Genomic DNA, 19,045 nt, shown 5'->3' with positions numbered 1-19,045 from the left:
CATGCAGCACTATTTACACAACAGACAACTGGCTTAAAAAGATGTGACAAACAGGCTTGTTACTCGGCCGTAAAAAAGAATGAAATATTGCCACTGGTAGCAACATGGAGGAACCTAGACAGCACTATACTCAGGGAAGTCAAAGAGCCATGTATCACTTGTATGTGGAACCTAGAGAATAATATAAATCTATGTACAAAACAAAAACAGACCGAGGCACAGAAAACATAGAACAAAATACAAAATGAAATACAAAATTAACTGAGCATCTTCCCAGGAGATAGTGGAGGACAGAGGAGCCTGCTGTGCTGCAGTCCATGGGGTTGCAAAGTCACACGACCTAGTGACTGAACAACAAATTCAGCAAACACACATGAGCAAAGATTAGTATCCAGAATATATAAAATATTCCTAAAATTAGTAAGAAAAAAAAATGAAAAAAAAAAAAAAGTCATGGAAACATTTCATAGGAAAAAAAGCTCAAACAGAAATACGTTCAATCATATAAAAATCAAGGAAATTCAAATTAAAACCACAGATATGATATTGACCAGACTGCAGAAATCCAGCTCCTGGCAGGGAATGGGAGTCACCTCACCTGCTTCTGGGATGGGACAACAGCCTGGCATTCTCTTCCAGTGAACCTGCAGGTCCACCAGGCCCTACCGCCAAGGAGGGTCACTTGTGACACACACCCGGGGAAATTCCACACACGTTCCCAGGGACAAGTACAAGGACGATTAGAGCAGCGCTATTCACAGTATCCTGAATTTGGAAATAACGCAGATCTTATCAACAGACCAAGTATCTAGGTGTTCATGTAATCCAGGATGAGGGAAATAAAGCTAAATGAACTAGATCTATATACATCAACGTGGATGAATTTCAAAAGTGATACTGAATTAAAGCCTAAGCACACAGAATACATTTATATTAACTTTAAAAAATAACACAAACATCACCATATTATTGTTTAAAATAATGACAGTTGTAACCCTCAAGAAAAACACAGTGCACTGTGGTTCCCTCTGCAGCAGAAAAGGGAGCAGAGCAGGAGTAATGGGAGCATCCAAGCTCATAACCCACCTGGTGGCTACACAGGCATTCTCTTTTAGATCACTAAATAGTACATACATACTAATATGCTTTTGCATGTATCCGATTTTTAAATAAAAATTTAAAATTCAGAAACAGTGGGTGACTCCCTTTCTCTCAACTGAAATGTGCATTAATGCATAGGAAAGCCCTCTAAAAAATTCACAAGTGCCAATGTAAATGAAAGGTGGGAGGCAGGAAAATGAGACCTTTTCTTAGGCAGCTGGCCTCACCAAACTGATCTCCCAGCACTGCCTTTCGTTGTTTGGCCCCGTGTCAGACCACCTTCAGGGAGGGGCAAGACCTGCCTCACACTGTCAACACTCCACTGAGCTACAGAGTCAAATACAGACTGTTTATCTTCAAACTTTTCAACAGCTAATAATTACATGCCAAGTAAATTTCTGCCAATAGGAACAACCATAGTAATAGCTAGTATTTATAGCAGTTACTGTTTCCTAATAAAGTGGCTTCATACATATTAACTAAATCCTCAATCTATGAATGATATTATTACACCATTTTAGGCCTCAGGAAATGATGCACAAAAAGGTTAGTAAACTTGTAAGCAGCAACTCAGGATTCAAATCCCTCCTGGTTCCAGTATCTATGCTTCTGCTGCATATTAGCACACAGAAAACCAGAGACAAAGCAACCTCCAAATGTTTCAATGCATTCATCTCTGATGATTCTGATATTCAGTAATTACATCAACTTAAAAGTGCACCTTTAATGCCTGATTACCTTTTGTACACATTCTGCAATGTTTACTGTAACACTACCACCTTTATATAAACAGGAGAGTCTGGGTACAGAAGTGTTAACTTTTTGGCCCCCCACATTAATGATAATGACTGCATTACCAGAGAATGTTTCAATACACAAAGATCTTACATTACAAGGTGACTCCAGAATTACATCAGATCTACACGGACTGAGAGAGAAATTTCACCTGTTTTCCCCAAGTATGTTCTCCACTCATGGGAACCAGTGCTATTAGGTAAACTAGGTGATAAAGAAGAACCAAACTATTACAATAGAGGAAAATATCTATATACTTGCCCAAATCAACCTTTCCTATAAGAAATTCCTATATAAACAACTCTCATTTGTCATCACCATCTGAGTTCACTGCACAGTTCTATGACTTCACTTAATAGACCCACTTATTCTGGACTCCTTTTTTAAAACTGAAATCTGTGACAATCTAAACTTTTAATTGTCCTAACATCTAAAAACAAACAAACAAAAAAATGTGGCATTAAATCTTGTAAGAAAAGGAATACCATCAGTCCAAAACTTCTGCAACTTAAGCTGGATAAAGAACTAAAATTATTAAAACTGGCTAAAGTCCACCATTTATATTTGGCCAGTCCAGCATAAAAAAGTAAGAGGACAATGTATGTGATGGTATTGTCTCACCTTTCCCACAACCTTCCAAATTTACCACCTCAGAAGAGAAAAGCAGAACATCTTCTCCAGCATAGTATTTAGAACGCTCTCCTTTATTACGCTGTTCCAGTCCAAGTCATGACTGCAAATGGCACTACAGCACCACAGATTAATCATCCCCTCCCAGGAGTAAGATTTAAAATTATACACTCATTTGGGTTCTTTTATTTGAAAACAGCAAGCAACAGAAAGATTAAAAATATAAAAAGGAAAGAGAACAAAAAGTCCACCTGGACTACACAGAGGAGCCAATACCAATTTTATACTTGAAATGTCTTGCCTATATGCTTGCAAGCATTTGTTTAAAGACATTTCCACATACTATTAAAGGGAACTCCAGAAAGAGTAAGAACTACTGGTTTAAGACATTCAAATCTGAACAAACATCCAAAGGAAGTAAATTTTGGAAATTGCATTTATTCATGTTCTATTATACATATTGTATTCTCTTAGAACTGGGGGAGAGGAAAGCCCCCACTTAAGGGAGATAACAAACTTACCATCTTTTATAAAATCTAATTAGAATTGACAATGTTATGGTTAGTCTTTAATTCCTGAGAATTTGAACATTAAGTTTTCTGTGAATTCACAACAAATGCGCACACAAATTTTAAATTGCAGTATGTCTGAAAAAAATGAAAATGTTAACATTAATACACTGGCAAGGAAAACCATCATCTAAACTGTGCATTAACTTAGGTGTGAGACACTCAGCCCTGCTGCTCTGCACTGCAACAGCATTTAAATATGCGTAATCTTTTTCAGAGATGTCAAATAAGTAAATTTATTATACCTTATCCAGTCTGCAGTGACACATTATTTTGAACTAAAGGTAAAACTTGATCTCTCACATTTTTCATAATCATAGGTATCCATGGAGTCAGCATGTGACCTCTATCTAGTATGGATAAAATAACTGACATGTGGGGAAAATGACAGAAACCTTTGATTCTCTTCTAATTAGAATTTCTATTAAAGGAAACGATTTTAGGGAAGTTAGAGAAGAAAAAAAAAGTAATACTGTTGCTATGAAATGGTGACCAATTTGATAGAGTCAAATGCAAGATCATTACTATAAACATTTAAGACAAAATATAAATTATTAATTATGCAGCATGCTTCAGGGCCATTTCTACAATTAGTATGAATTACAAATATTAAATGCCTTTAATCCATCCATTGTACATAATTCTATAAGTCATGTTGACACAATAAAAAACATTTCCTACCTATTCTGTTTCTTCTGAATTTTAACAGTGAAAGTGTTTATCTTGAGCTGGGAAAGTTACCCTGACTGTGACCAATGAGAACAGACAGGGCATTATACACCCATTCCAAAAGCTGGAAATCAAACAACGTTAGAATTACTCACAAAATTTACCCAAAGAAATGCTTTATAGGCAAGTGCAACGGAAAAATCAAGTATTTCCTAAAATAACATTAGTATTACATGTAAAGTTTCAAACTTTGTTTTCACTGTAAAGGTATCATTGTATTATATTAAAATATTATAGGCCATGATTAACCATTTTACTATTAACTGATATAATCTTTACAAAAATAAAGCTAATAATAGCTTGTCCAGAACTAAATTTACTCTAAATCTTTCTGTACTTTTTAAATCAGTAAAATGATTTAGTTATTTAGAACTTCATTCTCACAGTGGTAATTTTTTTAAAGCCTGCACAGTGCTAAATCTGATTTCTTAGATTATACTTGGTTTAAAGAAAAAAAATCTGCCCAAACCATCACCAAGACTTCAACTGAACCTAATGTAGAAGAAACCTGAGTTTGGATGTAGAAATAAGAATTCATTCAGTTTTCTCTGGTATCATATATGCCTTCAGCCAAAAGTAAAGCGTCAAGCAGGACTCTATGGCTTTATCTGTATTTTCCTCCATCTTGAGTATTAAGTAAATCTTAAATTTAAAGCAGTTGTTGGAGGTTAAATCAGTTCTCAAAGCAATGTAAACGAGTTATAAAATACCTCACCAGACAGCAGCAGCTCTTGTGAGTCACGTGACATTAACAACGAGCCAGTTCACACTGTACATAAAGGATACACCAGGGCCTCACCTCTAGTGTCAAGACCATCTTCATATATCCCTTTTATAAGAATATTGATATGTATGCTTCATGAATTTCAGCCTCAACTCCTTTTGTTTAAACATATTTACTGGCTGTACATAGTATATGCACTGAATTTCCAATGACTGAGACAAATATGGATCAAAGACCTACGCAAATACAAATTATAAACATTCATGTAGATTATAAGAGATCTGAGGTGGCAGTTTAGGAATGTGGGTTAACCCTTTAACACTTCATTTCAAATACCGGTTCCCAAGCAGGCACACCAAGCCTAAAGTCCAAGAAAAAAATCTCATCTTTAAATCTCATTCTCAACCTTCGAAAAGTACAGCTTTTAGACGGAGAATGGACTTCACTTTAGAGCACTGCCTTAGAGAGATGCAGCATCTAAATGTTTCCCAGAGATGTGGCCCAGGAAACACTCTGTTATTAGCTTATAACATCCATTCCACGTACAATTCTGATGATCTCACAGGGGAAACGCAAACCATCAGTATCATTTGACAACAGGATCTGCAGACACCGTGCTGTCGGACAGGTCTCCATTGCTTGTTTTAGTCTCTTCTGAAAGCATGAGTAAAAATAATGGACATATTTATGTTCATTTAAAAAAACAAACTAAAATTGAGAAGGACAATATTGCTAAATTTCAAATGAACAGAATGTTGCATCTACCAAATACTTCTCTAATATCACAAATTATATGCAGTTTATCTGCCTTCATGTTTTAGAACTCCAGGCTAAATACTGCAAATGTGATGTTCTGACTAGTTTGTAATCGGGGTGTGGAACTGTTGAGACATCAGAACTATGTCTGGAGTGGGGTTGTTTTCACACTGCACGTTCCCCCATGTGGGTGAGGAAATTGTAGTGCTGTTACTGGTAAAAACATGACTGCAAATTCACATATAAAATTGTCCAGAATGAATCCCTTCCCAATTATGTTTATAATTTATTTTTAAATGTGATTTTTTTATTATGAACATAATAAAGTGAATTTCTGGCTTTTTGTGCAAAATGTCATATGCATATACTTCATTAACAGAGCAAAACTATTTAGCTAATACATTTAGCAACTCTGACAACTCTGAGCAACTTTTAGCTAACAGCCCTATAGCAGAGCCACCACCCAGGCATCAGGCAGCTATCTGGGTGACATATATTAACCCCAAACCCCAGAGAGCTCCTAAAGAACAGCAGTCCAAAGCAAGGAGCTCTCCTGAGACTGCAATGTTCATTTTGTCTTAATGCTCTAGGCCTTCAAAGTAAACATCCAGTCCACCTGCAGACAAGGTTCTGGCATCACGACAGGCCTGAGCACAGCCTATGCAGTAACTGAATTACTGAATCTAAACTCTTAGATTCTAATCTAAACTGAACTCACAGTTCAGTTACTAATCTAAACTCTTCACAGTTTAGATTATACTGACTCAGATCCTTCCAGATGACTCTGCTAAATACTATTTTTAAATGAACCCAAAAGTAGTAAATACGTATTTTTTCATTTAATAAACACTGAGTATCTTCCCAGCAACAGCCTGAAATCATTTTTCAAGCACACAATTATCAATACTTAGTATAGATTCCAAAAATGCTTGCATATGCTAGTAATACTGATGTGACATTATCAATGGGGAATAGGGCAATGGGTGTAAGTGGTCTACAGAAATGAATGATCTCTTCAGTGTGAAATATTTAAAAAACTTAACTGATAAGATTAATAAAAATATCGTAGTTCATGAAGTTCTTTTATTCTTGATCGCTGTGTGATAGAAGAAGAAAGCAAGCAGGGCAAACACGAAGCCCGTACGTAGTTCTGAGCGTCCAAAGAGGAAGCCTAAGTGGCATAACTTCCATAACAGAAAAAGGAAATAACCATTTTTCAGAGAAAACAACTGGTGCTAAATTTCAAATCTGAGAAATGATCATGAGGGTCCCTTAAATATGAAATACTGAAGAATTTACATCCACATAGATTGTATCTGACAGAATCCTCTCCCCAGTGACCATCAGTTATGGCTGTACTGCTCTGATTCTCCAAGGTCTGGCTATAGAGGAGCACAGGAGGCTATTCACTCTGATACTGAAACAGTCTTGACTGTTATGCCTCCTGAGACACCTGGCCCAGGCATTCAGTCAACATCTAGTCATCAGCAGTTCTGCACTCAGCAGCATTTAGTCTCCTCTAATCTGTTCTTTCTCATCTGCTAACAGTTGAAGGGAGAAAGAAAAAACCCAAACTTTGTACAATTTTAAATTAAGATGAACTGAATAAAGTGTTATTCCAGAATGAAATGCATGTTAAATTTCTTTTCAGTTTCATAAATGATCCACTTAGGCTTTCCTTAAAAAAAAAGGACATTTCTAGGTTTATATATTTTTTCAAAAAGAAAAGTCTGACTAAATAAAATGGGGTATTCAAATCTATTATTGATGAAAGATTTACTAGTCTTTCCAAATAAAAGCCACTCACTAACCTTCTTTCTCTTTCTTTTCTTGGTTTTCTTCAGCCGCAGTCTTGTCAGCTCTGAAGAAAATTCTTGCACTGCTCAGTGAGAAATACAGCAATTCAAATTCCTAAGTAAATAAAAATATCAGAAATAAAAGTTGAAAATACGTATTTTAGCAAAATATCAAAATTACCATATTTAATATCTCTTCATTTTTCTAAAATGCTCTAGTGAGTGCAAATCATAAATACAGAAACTGAAAGAAGCAATCCATCCATTTTTAAAGATACGGGTCAAATGGCTTCCAAGTACCATTCATTTAAAAATATACTCTTTATGACCACTGTTCATCTCACCTATTAAAATGGGAGTTTCAATACGATTGACATTTTTTCAGTGATCAAGAAGTAATGGGTATTAAAAAGTCAAACCAGATTTGACTATTATTCTCCTCTACCTGTAGATAAACATCCAGTCGTTTCTGAGTGAGATTCATGGTTTGTAGTAGTTTTTCATCCTGACTAGTCGACTGTACATTCTGTTGCTTAGCAACTGCTCTCATCTCCTTCAGGTATTTCTCTCTAACAGACTGGAACCAGTGAAGTGAGTCAAATTCCTGGTACTGATCCAAAAGCTTCAGAATGTAAGCCACACCTAGTCATCAGCAAAACCAAAATCAAATTACAATGTGTACACAGACTGTATTCTACTCCACCAATAATTCTTAAAATTAACCATTTTAAAATTAATCCTCTTTCCAATTACACTTTACAGCACAAATGAGAAGTTTAGCAACATGGCTTAATTCCTCCTTAAAAAGATGTGATCCTATAAAGAAATTTTTTTAAAAAAGCCAATCAAGAAGATAAAAAGAAATAATATGGCTATGAAGATCTGCAGATCACCTGGAGATAACATAGGGCTATAAGAGTGGTTCTACTGCTAAACAGACAAGTGAGGGAACTACAAGGAAACCAGAGAAACTAAATAAAAGATGGTCAGACTGTAAAACTACAACAAAAACAAAGCCTAAATAATTAATCCAAGTGATCAGCAATACCAAAGGAGCAGGAACAGCACAAATGATGGGAAACAAGTATTACCAATCAGATGACCCAGCTAAAAAGTAAACAGTAAATAAACACAGCTTGTGAAAAACAAATCTACGCAGAGCACACAGACCTATTCTCAAGCAAACATTTCAAAAAATTCATTGTAAGGTAAACACAAAATTCATGGGAAAAGAATTTCACTAAGCTTACCCATGGCAAAGCCATCATCAGTAAAGGCAGCTCCAATTTTATTTTTTTTATTCAACTTCTCCTTGCAACTAATGGAATGCTCTACAAAGTTGAGGGTCTAAAAAGATATAACAACGTATCAGAGAAACGACTGTGCTAAAAAGAGTCAGAATTTAGTTCCTAAAACAGACATTTCAAAAATTATAAATAGAATCTCTTCTAAGTTCCTGCCTTTTTGATTTGAAACACTTGCCTCATATAAAAAGCTTCTTGGTGAGATCACAATATGTGTAAGTATCTCATAATGGCTCTTTTCCAAATCCTTTAAATGTCAGCACTCCCTCAATCACCACTTAACCCAAGCACAGTGCCTTGTTATAAGATTCATTCTAAAATATCATGCACATTTTACAGATGAAGGGACTAAGGCTTGAGAAGTTTAGTAACTTCCTGAAAGCCATAATCTAAAGCAAAGCTGAGTCAGAAAAGTAGGTCTGCTTTACTTAAAAGCTTAAGTACTCTGAAACACAGCAATGCTTACTTCTGCCCACCCAATTCATGCTATAATAGTATTTTTTGTTTGTTTGTTTATTTTTTCATCAGAAATCACTTTATTAGGAGGCCAGAGAAACCTCAAAGACCCACAGTCCTAGCAGCCAGACTATTAATTGGAGTCGTTCCAGAAGACTCCATTCTTGAGACTTGAAAGACAGCTTAGGGAACAGATAAATAGCCTGAATTTGGAGTCATTCAGAGCTCAGTTTAGACTTAACTTGGCCAGTGACAACTGGGTGGGCTGGGGCACATTATTTACCTTGCAGGGTCTTGATTTCTTCACCTCTAAAATCCATAGTATTGGACGCCCCTTGCAGGGAAGGTTGAAGCAAACCAGAAGCAAAGCGTGCGCTGTGCTTGGCACAGTTGGAGCTCAGCGAATGTTGGCTTCTCTTCCTTCCCAGATGAAAGACCATTTATCTAATACATGTGTGCATTCCATTCATAAAATGTTTCTGAAGTATGGCGGGGAAACCTGGAAGGCATTAAGGGAACCCCTCTCGACCCCGTGAATCCACAAAGGCATCAGGGCTGTGGTATCAATGCAAATGAGCAAAGCACGACAAGAGAGGCCACAGCCTGTGCAAAAAAGAGGCCTAAGTCTAAGCCCTGGTACTTGGAGATGTTGAGACAATGAAGGAAGGATTTTTGACAGAGCTACTTGGACCTTCCTCCCCTCCCCAGCACATTCTTTTTTTTTTTTTTTTTTGGTTTTGTTGATTTTTGCTATGGTCTCTTTTGTTTCTTTTGCATTTATTTCTGCTCTAATTTTTAAGATTTCTTTCCTTCTACTAACCCTGGTATTCTTCATTTCTTCCTTTTCTAGTTGCTTTAGGTGTAGAGTTAGGTTATTTATTTGACTTTTTTCTTGTTTCTTGAGGTGTGCCTTGAGGTATTGCTATGAACTTTCCCCTTAGGACTGCTTTTACCGTGTCCCACAGGTTTTGGGTTGTTGTATTTTCATTTTCATTCGTTTCTATGCAAATTTTGATTTCTTTTTTGATTTTTTCTGTGATTTGTTGGTTATTCAGCAGTGTGTTGTTCAGCCTCCATATGTTGGAATTTTTAATAGTTTTTCTCCTGTAATTGAGATCTAATCTTACTGCATTGTGGTCAGAAAAGATGCTTGGAATGATTTCTATTTTTTTGAATTTACCAAGGCTAGCTTTATGGCCCAGGATGTGATCTATCCTGGAGAAGGCTCCATGTGTGCTTGAGAAAAAGGTGAAATTCATTGTTTTGGGATGAAATGTCGTATAGCTATCAATTAGGTCTAACTGGTCTATTGTATCGTTTAAAGTTTGTGTTTCCTTGTTAATTTTCTGTTTAGTTGATCTATCCATAGGTGTGAGTGGGGTATTAAAGTCTCCCACTATTATTGTGTTATTGTTAATTTCTCCTTTCATACTTGTTAGCATTTGTCTTACATACTGCGGTGCTCCCATGTTGGGTGCATATATATTTATAATTGTTATATCTTCTTCTTGGATTGATCCTTTGATCATTATGTAGTGACCTTCTTTGTCTCTTTTCACAGACTTTGTTTTAAAGTCTATTTTATCTGATATGAGTATTGCTACTCCTGCTTTCTTTTGGTCCCTATTTGCATGGATAATCTTTTTCCAGCCCTTCACTTTCAGTCTGTATGTGTCCCCTGTTTTGAGGTGGGTCTCTTGTAGACAACATATGTAGGGGTCTTGTTTTTGTATCCATTCAGCCAGTCTTTGTCTTTTGGTTGGGGCATTCAACCCATTTATGTTTAAGGTAATTACTGATAAGTATGATCCCGTTGCCATTTACTTTATTGTTTTGGGTTCGAGTTTATACACCATTTTTGTGTTTCCTGTCTAGAGAATATCCTTTAGTATTTGTTGGAGAGCTGGTTTGGTGGTGCAGAATTCTCTCAGCTTTTGCTTGTCTGAAAAGCTTTTGATTTCTCCTTCATACTTAAATGAGATCCTTGCTGGGTACAATAATCTGGGCTGTAGGTTATTTTCTTTCATCATTTTAAGTATGTCTTGCCATTCCCTCCTGGCTTGAAGAGTTTCTATTGAAAGATCAGCTGTTATCCTTATGGGAATTCCCTTGTGTGTTATTTGTTGTTTTTCCCTTGCTGCTTTTAATATTTGTTCTTTGTGTTTGATCTTTGTTAATTTGATTAATATGTGTCTTGGGGTGTTTCTCCTTGGGTTTATCCTGTTTGGGACTCTCTGGGTTTCTTGGACTTGGGTGATTATTTCCTTCCCCATTTTAGGGAAGTTTTCAACTATTATCTCCTCAAGTATTTTCTCATGGTCTTTCTTTTTGTCTTCTTCTTCTGGAACCCCTATGATTCGAATGTTGTAGCGTTTAATATTGTCCTGGAGGTCTCTGAGATTATCCTCATTTCTTTTAATTCGTTTTTCTTTTATCCTCGCTGATTCATTTATTTCTACCATTCTATCTTCTAATTCACTAATCCTATCTTCTGCCTCTGTTATTCTACTATTTGTTGCCTCCAGAGTGTTTTTAATTTCATTTATTGCATTATTCATTATATATTGACTCTTTTTTATTTCTTCTAGGTCCTTGTTAAACCTTTCTTGCATCTTCTCAATCCTTGTCTCCAGGCTACTTATCTGTGATTCCATTTTAATTTCAAGATTTTGGATCAATTTCACTATCATTATTTGGAATTCTTTATCAGGTAGATTCCCTATCTCTTCCTCTTTTGTTTGGTTTGGTGGGCATTTATCCTGTTCCTTTATCTGCTGGGTATTCCTCTGTCTCTTCATCTTGTTTAAATTGCTGAGTTTGGGGTGTCCTTTCTGTATTCTGGCAGTTTGTGGAGTTCTCTTTATTGTGGTGTTTCCTCGCTGTGTGTGGGTTTGTACAGGTGGCTTGTCAAGGTTTCCTGGTTAGGGAAGCTTGTGTCAGTGTTCTGGTGGGTGGAGCTGTATTTCTTCTCTTTGTTCAGTCGCGCTGTGGGGAGGGAGGGAGGGATGCTGCAAACAAATGACACTGGCGTGCGCTCGCAGTGCCTCAGCCACACTGGGTCTGCCCCCGCTCACGGCGCGTGTAGCCTCCCTGCCCACACTGCTCGGGCTCTAGGTTGTTCCGCCAGGAACAATCCGAGGCTGGCCCTGGGTTGCATGCACCTCCCAGGTCCAAGCCGCTCAGGTTCAGGCACTCAGGTAGTCCTCAGAGGCGCAGACTCAGTTGGGCCTGCATTTTGTGCTCTTCCCAGGTCCGAGCAGCTCAGGTGATGAGGTGTTTGGCGAGCGCCAATGCTGCGACTTATCGCCTCCCCGCCACTCGGTTATCTGGGTGTAAAACCGGCGCACCTTCTCAGGCAGATGCTGACCGTCCAGACCCCCAATAAGTTTTAGTTAGCAAAGAAGCCAGTTTTATAGATAATGTCTCTCTGGGGCTGCGATTGCCCCCTTCCGGCTCTGGCTGCCTGTCATCGGAGGGGGAAGGTCTGCAGCCGGCTATCTCTGTTTAGTCCTTTGTTCTGTGCGCGGGCTGGCGGTGTCTTAGGTTAGGGCTGGCTTTTTGCATGGTAGATATCCCACAGTCTGATTTGCTAGCCCAAATTATTTCGCTCAGATAGTGCTCAGGGTATTCAGGCCAGATTCTTACTCTCAGCGATGCAGCCAGCGCCGTGCCTCCCTGCCCAGCCCCCGCTTGCTAATGGCGGATGCAGGCGTCTGCACTGCTTCTCCGCTGGAGGAGTTACCGTAGGGCTCGAAATCTGCGAGTTTTAATTGTTTGTTTATTTTTTCTCCCTGTTATGTTACCCTCTGTGCTTCCAAAGCTCGGCACGGATTCGGCAGTGAGAAGGTTTCCTGGTGTTTGGAAACTTCTTTTTTAAGACTCCCTTCCCGGGACGGAACTCCGTCCCTCCCTCTTTTGTCTCTTTTATTGTCTTTAATATTTTTTCCTACCTCCTTTCGAAGAGTTGGGTTGCTTTTCTGGGTGCCTGATGTCCTCTGCCGGCATTCAGAAGTTGTTTTGTGGAATTTACTCGACGTTTAAATGCTCTTTTGATGAATTTGTGGGGGAGAAAGTGTTTTCCCCATCCTACTCCTCCGCCATCTTGGCGCCTCCTATAATAGTATTTCTTACCATATTCTTGGCTTAAAAAGCTTAGTGGTCATTTGGATAAACAAATTCCCCCCGAAAAGCACTTCCCTAAATATTTAGCTCCTGTAAAATACCTTAACTTATCACAGCATTTATTCAACAAAGATTTACTGAAACTTACTATGTGTGCTCAGTTGCTTTAGTCGTGTCTGACTATGACCCTCTGGACTGTAGGCTCCTCAGTCCATGGGATTCTCCTCAGTCCATGGGATTCTCCAGGCAAGAATACTGGAGAGGACTGTCATGCCCTTCTCCAGGGGATCTTCCCAACCCAGGGATGGAACCCATGCCTCCTGTGTCTAATACACTGAAGGTAAATTCTTTATCCACTGAGCCACCAGGGAGGCCCAATGAAATAATTACAGTAAAAAAAAATGAATACCATCTAACACTCTACAGGGCAACACTCCTGACAATGACAGAAACGCAGTGCATCTACAGTGTCCAGCCCAGTAAACCACCAGCCGCATCTGGCCACTGTGCACTTGAGATGTGGCTAGTGAAACTGAGTGCCTGAACTTTTTATAAAATTTTAACTAAGTGGCTACTTGGGGCTATGATAGCACAGCACAGGAATAAAGAGAGGCCTGTTTAAAAATAATTGTGGTACAATATGATAAGTACTACAATAGCTTACACTGGAAACAAGATTATCATATTTCACTTTTTTTTTGCCTGTAAAACTTACTTGGCAATGAACTGCATTTTGTAAAATCTTTGTTAAAGATTTCTTCCTTAGATATTTCATGGTTTTTTCTGAAATTAGATTAAAACTCAAAAAAACAATAGTGTCCCATACTTTTCTTCTTTGTGGTGTTCTTAACCCACCTGTTTTCTCCATCACTAACTGAATTTTGACAGCTGCCCTGCAAAACTCCTCTTCCTCACATCCACAAATGGTTCCTCACTGCTGTTTACTATGGCTTCAAATTAAAGAACCATGGTGAGAATTCACCGTGAGTTAACTACATTATTACTGAAATATAACTAAGATAGACTTGCTTCCAGTCTCACAACTATCTGAGTATGAAAAGACAATGCTTATCAGATAAATATGGACATTTTTGCTACATGGTATAACATTATAACAGAGTATTAACAATAAATGTATTTTAAAAAGAAACAATAGAAAGGAAAATGCATGAAGAAAAAAGCTATCCATAGCCATCAGATACTTTGAATTCATAATAATGGTTCTAAGTTGGCAGACTACAGTCCATGGGGTCGCAAAGAGCTGGACTTGACTCAGCAACTAACACTTTCACTTTCGGGTTTCCCTGATGGCTTAGACAGTAAAGAATCTGCCTGCAATGTGTGAGACCCTGGTTCAATACCTGGGTCAGGAAGATTCCCTCCTCCAGTATTCTTGCCTGGATGATTCCATGGACGAGCCTGGTGGGCTACAGTCCATGGGACTGCAAAGAGTTGAATACGACTGAGCAACTAACAATAGTATGTTAGAATATATGTGTTAATTCAGACAGCAACATTAAACAAGTTATTGCTCTTGATCAAAGTTAGATGTAATCAGAAGTTACATCTGCTCAGTGATATTTAGACTTTAGAGCTATTCTTTTACAATTTTTTAAGAAAGAGCTTTTTAAAGAAACCTTTACAGAAGAATAACTCTTTCCTAATATATACCTCTCTAATCTCTTAACTCCATTTTCCTCGGTGTAATAACTGTTTTCATACTGCAATTGTGGTTATTTTTAAGATGTCAACTACAGAACTAGAGCAGCACACACTATATACGATTAAAAAAAATTAGTTTAGATGTTAATATTTACTACTGAGTAGAGATATGCCATGCTATGCTAAGTCGCTTCAGTCATGTCCAACTCTTTACAACCAATGGTCTGTAGCCTGCCAGGCTCCATCTGTGGTTCTTTACCACTAGTACCACCTGGGAAGTCCCTTTAAATAGTATGCTTTTAAAAACACTTCATATTTTAACAGTCTACAATTAATCACTTAAAATGACTATATAATTCAGTCCAAAGATTACATGGTATATATATAAAATGGAATATACCCAAGTAATTTAAATCACACTAGGATTCCTCTGGCAGTTATTAACTCATAAGAATCTATCTTAATTATAAAGAAGTCTCATTCTGCACAGCTAGTAAGTAAAAATTCTAGGCCACATTCACTGAGACCACATTTAGTTTTATCTACAACCAAAAAGTCAACAATACAGTCTGTGTGCATTTCTTGCTGTAAAAAAATAACTGGATCTATTTATTAATACTTTAAAAAATTCATTTTGTGTATTAAAAATACTCACCAGAGGGGGAACAATGATATAGAAATTTCGGAGATGTATATTCTTGGGCCTTCGAAATTCTGGAGCAAAAACATCCACAAGCATTTTGAAATATTCTGTGCCTTCAGCAGAATTTCGTGTGTGATCACTGAGGACTGAATCCAAATGCCTAAAATGCAAAAAAAAGAAAAAAAGTATTTATTTGGCTCCTTTCTCAAAAGAAGGGGAAGCTTTTAAAATCCACCTCTCATTAGTTTAGATGAGAGCACTCAAAAATATGAATTACTGGAAGACATCTCTAAACTTCCTTGGAGTACAGGATGAACTTTTTTTTTTAATGGACAGAAGCTTATCATTGTTTAATTAACTTAGTCCCTAAAAGAGAACATGTAGTGCCTCTTGAAATTTTAGAGTTTTGTATTTCTTCTTCTCAAAATGAACTGTGCAGAAGTCCATTTCATTGTAAATAAATTCCTCTTCATCTTAACTCTCTTCACTAACATTCCTACACTTCCTGACTTCAACTGTAATCTATCTCCTTTTCAAGAATCTAGTTTCCCACTCAACCTTCAGGCTTCCCTCATAGTTCAGTTGGTAAAGAATCAGCCTGCAATGCAGGAGACCCTGTTTCGATTCCTGGGTCGGGAAGATCCCCTGAAGAAGGACAGGCTATCTACTCCAGTACTCCTGGCCTTCCCTTGTGGCTCAGCTGGTAAAGAATCTACCTGCAAGATGGAAGACCTGGGTTTGATCCCTGCGTTGAGAAGATTCCCTGGAGAAGTGAAAGGCTACCCACTCCAGTATTCCGGCCTGGAGAATTCCATGGACTCTATAGTCCGTGAAGTTGAAGAGTCAGACACGCCTGAGCGACCTTCATTCATTCACTGAGTCAACCTTCAGAAACATTAGCTGCTGCTTCTACATCCTTATGTATGGCTATTATCACTTTCAAATTACTATTCCTCCACCAATAAATGGTAGAAATCTCTCTCCTTTGAGATGCATGTGACCCAACTATGTCCAACTATCTAACCACTCCTTCCTGAAAGCAGACATCTATTAACCATTTTAACCACTTCACTTATCTTGAACTATGATACCTGCTCCAGAAGACATTAATGTACATTTAGAGAATCAATTTATTATCATAACCTCTTAATTCCCTGACATCACCTGCCATAAACTTTATTTTACTTGATGAGTAAACATCAAGGCAAGAACACAACACAGGTACTCGCCATTACACTGCATCAGGGGGCCCTATGTCAGCATGTAAGGTGGATACATCAGTCTCTCCACTGGGAAGGTGTTTTTTCCCCTTTATGATTAATAATCAATTTGTGAGACAATGTTTTCACAGTGAATACTCTGTTCTCCAAAAATGTTTGAGAATTCATTGATGATTTTTGTCTGATGTCAAGTCCTACAGTGGTAGTTGCAAAACTGGTTTTTCCCCTAAATTTTCTCATCCCTTTCATATTTACTAGCTGGCAATCACTGTAAAAAGGAACTTTCCCTCTGTCTCTCCAACTTTTATTATCACTGTATCACAGATTCTTCTTCAGTATTATGACCAATTTCTACCATTATTCTTTTTGATATTCAAATTGTTTCCACTTCGTCCAAGGGTGCCCCTTCATGCCTGACTCAATAACTGTTTTAGTTATTAATAAGAAAACCCAGTTTTCTAAATACTTAACAATTCTGCATGCCTTTTCAACTTTTAAATTGTGTTCCAAAATCACTACTTAAAAGTCTATACATGTGCACTGTTCAATAAGATTGTCATTAGCTATTTAAATTTAAATGAAATAAAGATTTTATTTCAATTCCCTAGTCCATTAGCCCTATTTCCAGTGTTCAACAGCTACATTTGGCAGTGACCACTGTACTGGACACTACTGCTCCAGATTACATAAGGATGGACCAGTATTCTAGAACCATGCTGGCAAAGAGGAATATTAAAAAAAGAGTAAAAAGAAATAGGTAAGTGGCTTCTCTGGTGGCTCAGTGGTAAAGAATCCGCCTGTCAATGCAGGAGCCAAGGGTCTGATGTGTGATTCAGGAAGATTCCACACGCCGTGGAGCAACTAAGCTCACGAGCTACAACTACTGGGCCTGTGTTCTACAGCCTGGGAGCCGCAACAAGGAAACCACCGCAGTGAGAAGTCCATGCACCACAACTCGAGAGTAGCCCTCACTCTACTTTGTTGAGTAGCTACAACAAAGACGCAGCACAGCCAAAAATAAATAAGTAAATAAAATTATTTTTAAAAATAGGTGAAATGTATTTCGTTAATGAGATTTTTTTTAATTTCTTCTTTTTAAAAATTATTTGGCTGCACCCAGTCTTAAGCTAGAGCACAGGAACTCTTAGTTGTGGGCTTGTGGGATCTAGTTTCCTGACCAGGGATAACCCAGGTCCTCTGCATTGGGAGTGAGGAGTCCTAGCCACTGGACCACCAGGGAAGTCCCAATTTTGTTAATGAGATATTTGGCTTTTTTTTTTAAACACTAAATCCTCAAAATTAGTTATGAACTTTATACTTCAGCACGTTTCAATATGGACTAACCAACCACATGTCAAGTGTTGAACAGTCACATGTATCTGAGGGCACCGTCTAGAAGATCCCTTTTAGTGATGTTGCAAAGATCTCAGAATACTGCAGTCTTAAAACAAATTGTATCCCATAAAAATACCATTATTTGCATAATAAAAACACTGACATATCAGTTTATATGTTATCCTTTAGTCTTTAAATGAACATACATGTTTTTAAATCTCCAAATTTAACTTATTTTTCCAAGATTAGATTACCTTGCTGCTTTTAACGTTTCTTCTGCAAGACCTTCTTCTTTGACTAGTTCTTCAAAATTTACAATATCTTCAAGATCAGGTACAAATCTACATTAAGAATTTTAGAAGGCATTTATTAAAGCAAATTAAATATATGCAATTGACAGACGAAAAGCAGTACTGTAAGACTAAATTTTTCAACAATATCTTTGGAAAGAACTCTGCATTTATTTCACTTGTATTATTAATATCACCAGTTTATATTTGGAACAACTGAGTTCCAAAACTCAATTTCAGCATTTTTAATTATTTACATATAATCATCAAATTATAATCTTTACAAATTATGTAATCTATAGAACATTTCAAACTGCACCGATAAATTAATTTCAAAAAATACAGATTTAAAATTGGAGAAAAATATTTAAGTAGTAGGATTAATGGTTTTCTTCCATATTTGATCTCAAAATATATCAACAAGAAAAAAGCCCCTTCTACAATATTACTTACAATGAAGACAGATTTAAATGACATAAAATTTCTAAATGGCATAAATAAGGCAAAAATATGCTTGTATCCATACCTAATGGCATTGCTGCTACAGTGAAGGCCACCAGATCTTATCATTCGTACATAGCCCATAGCATTACCTTAAAAACCACATACACACAAAAATCAGATGTTTATACAAATAACTCTAAGTTCTAATAATCAGGAATACAGTTATATATAGCAGTCAATTACAAGGTTTCAACTCGTAAGAACCAAGAGACTTTGCTGTATTTTACTTCAGTTTTGCTCCACAAAAATAAAAGTTACATATTCGTGCACTTAAAATATTGTTGCTCAGTCAGTAGTGTCCAACTCTTTGAATATAAATGTACATAAACTTACACCATCTATATTAAATATTTTAAAAATAAGTGTGTTTTAATTGATAAATGCATTAAATTGAGCACATTTTAAAAAC

General features: G+C 37.2%; 1 protein-coding gene across 3 annotated transcripts in view; it reads right to left on the bottom strand.

The window, feature by feature from the left end:
• Positions 1-2,944: 2,944 nt before the first annotated feature.
• Positions 2,945-19,045, bottom strand: part of WASHC4 (WASH complex subunit 4) — a 62,309-nt gene continuing 46,208 nt past the window's right edge. For 2 of the 3 annotated variants that reach the window (XM_086401122.1, XM_086401123.1), the window contains 7 exons: positions 18,659-18,725; positions 18,097-18,183; positions 15,300-15,447; positions 8,351-8,447; positions 7,546-7,742; positions 7,116-7,215; positions 2,945-5,202 (listed from right to left, as the gene is read on the bottom strand). In XM_086401122.1, coding sequence (XP_086257248.1) covers positions 5,135-5,202; positions 7,116-7,215; positions 7,546-7,742; positions 8,351-8,447; positions 15,300-15,447; positions 18,097-18,183; positions 18,659-18,725 — 764 coding nt within the window. In that variant the 3' untranslated portion in view covers positions 2,945-5,134. Of the gene's footprint in view, positions 5,203-7,115; positions 7,216-7,545; positions 7,743-8,350; positions 8,448-9,124; positions 9,360-15,299; positions 15,448-18,096; positions 18,184-18,658; positions 18,726-19,045 lie in introns of those variants that run through there. The other variant, XM_086401124.1, reaches the window with a different exon arrangement.

This window comes from Bos grunniens, chromosome 5 (assembly GCF_055505025.1).
Source record: "Bos grunniens cultivar Pamir isolate PY7600 chromosome 5, Bosgru_T2T1.0, whole genome shotgun sequence".
Taxonomy (NCBI): Eukaryota; Metazoa; Chordata; class Mammalia; order Artiodactyla; family Bovidae; genus Bos; species Bos grunniens.
Note: the sequence above shows the minus strand (reverse complement) of the source record. Positions and strands in the feature narration are given on the sequence as shown.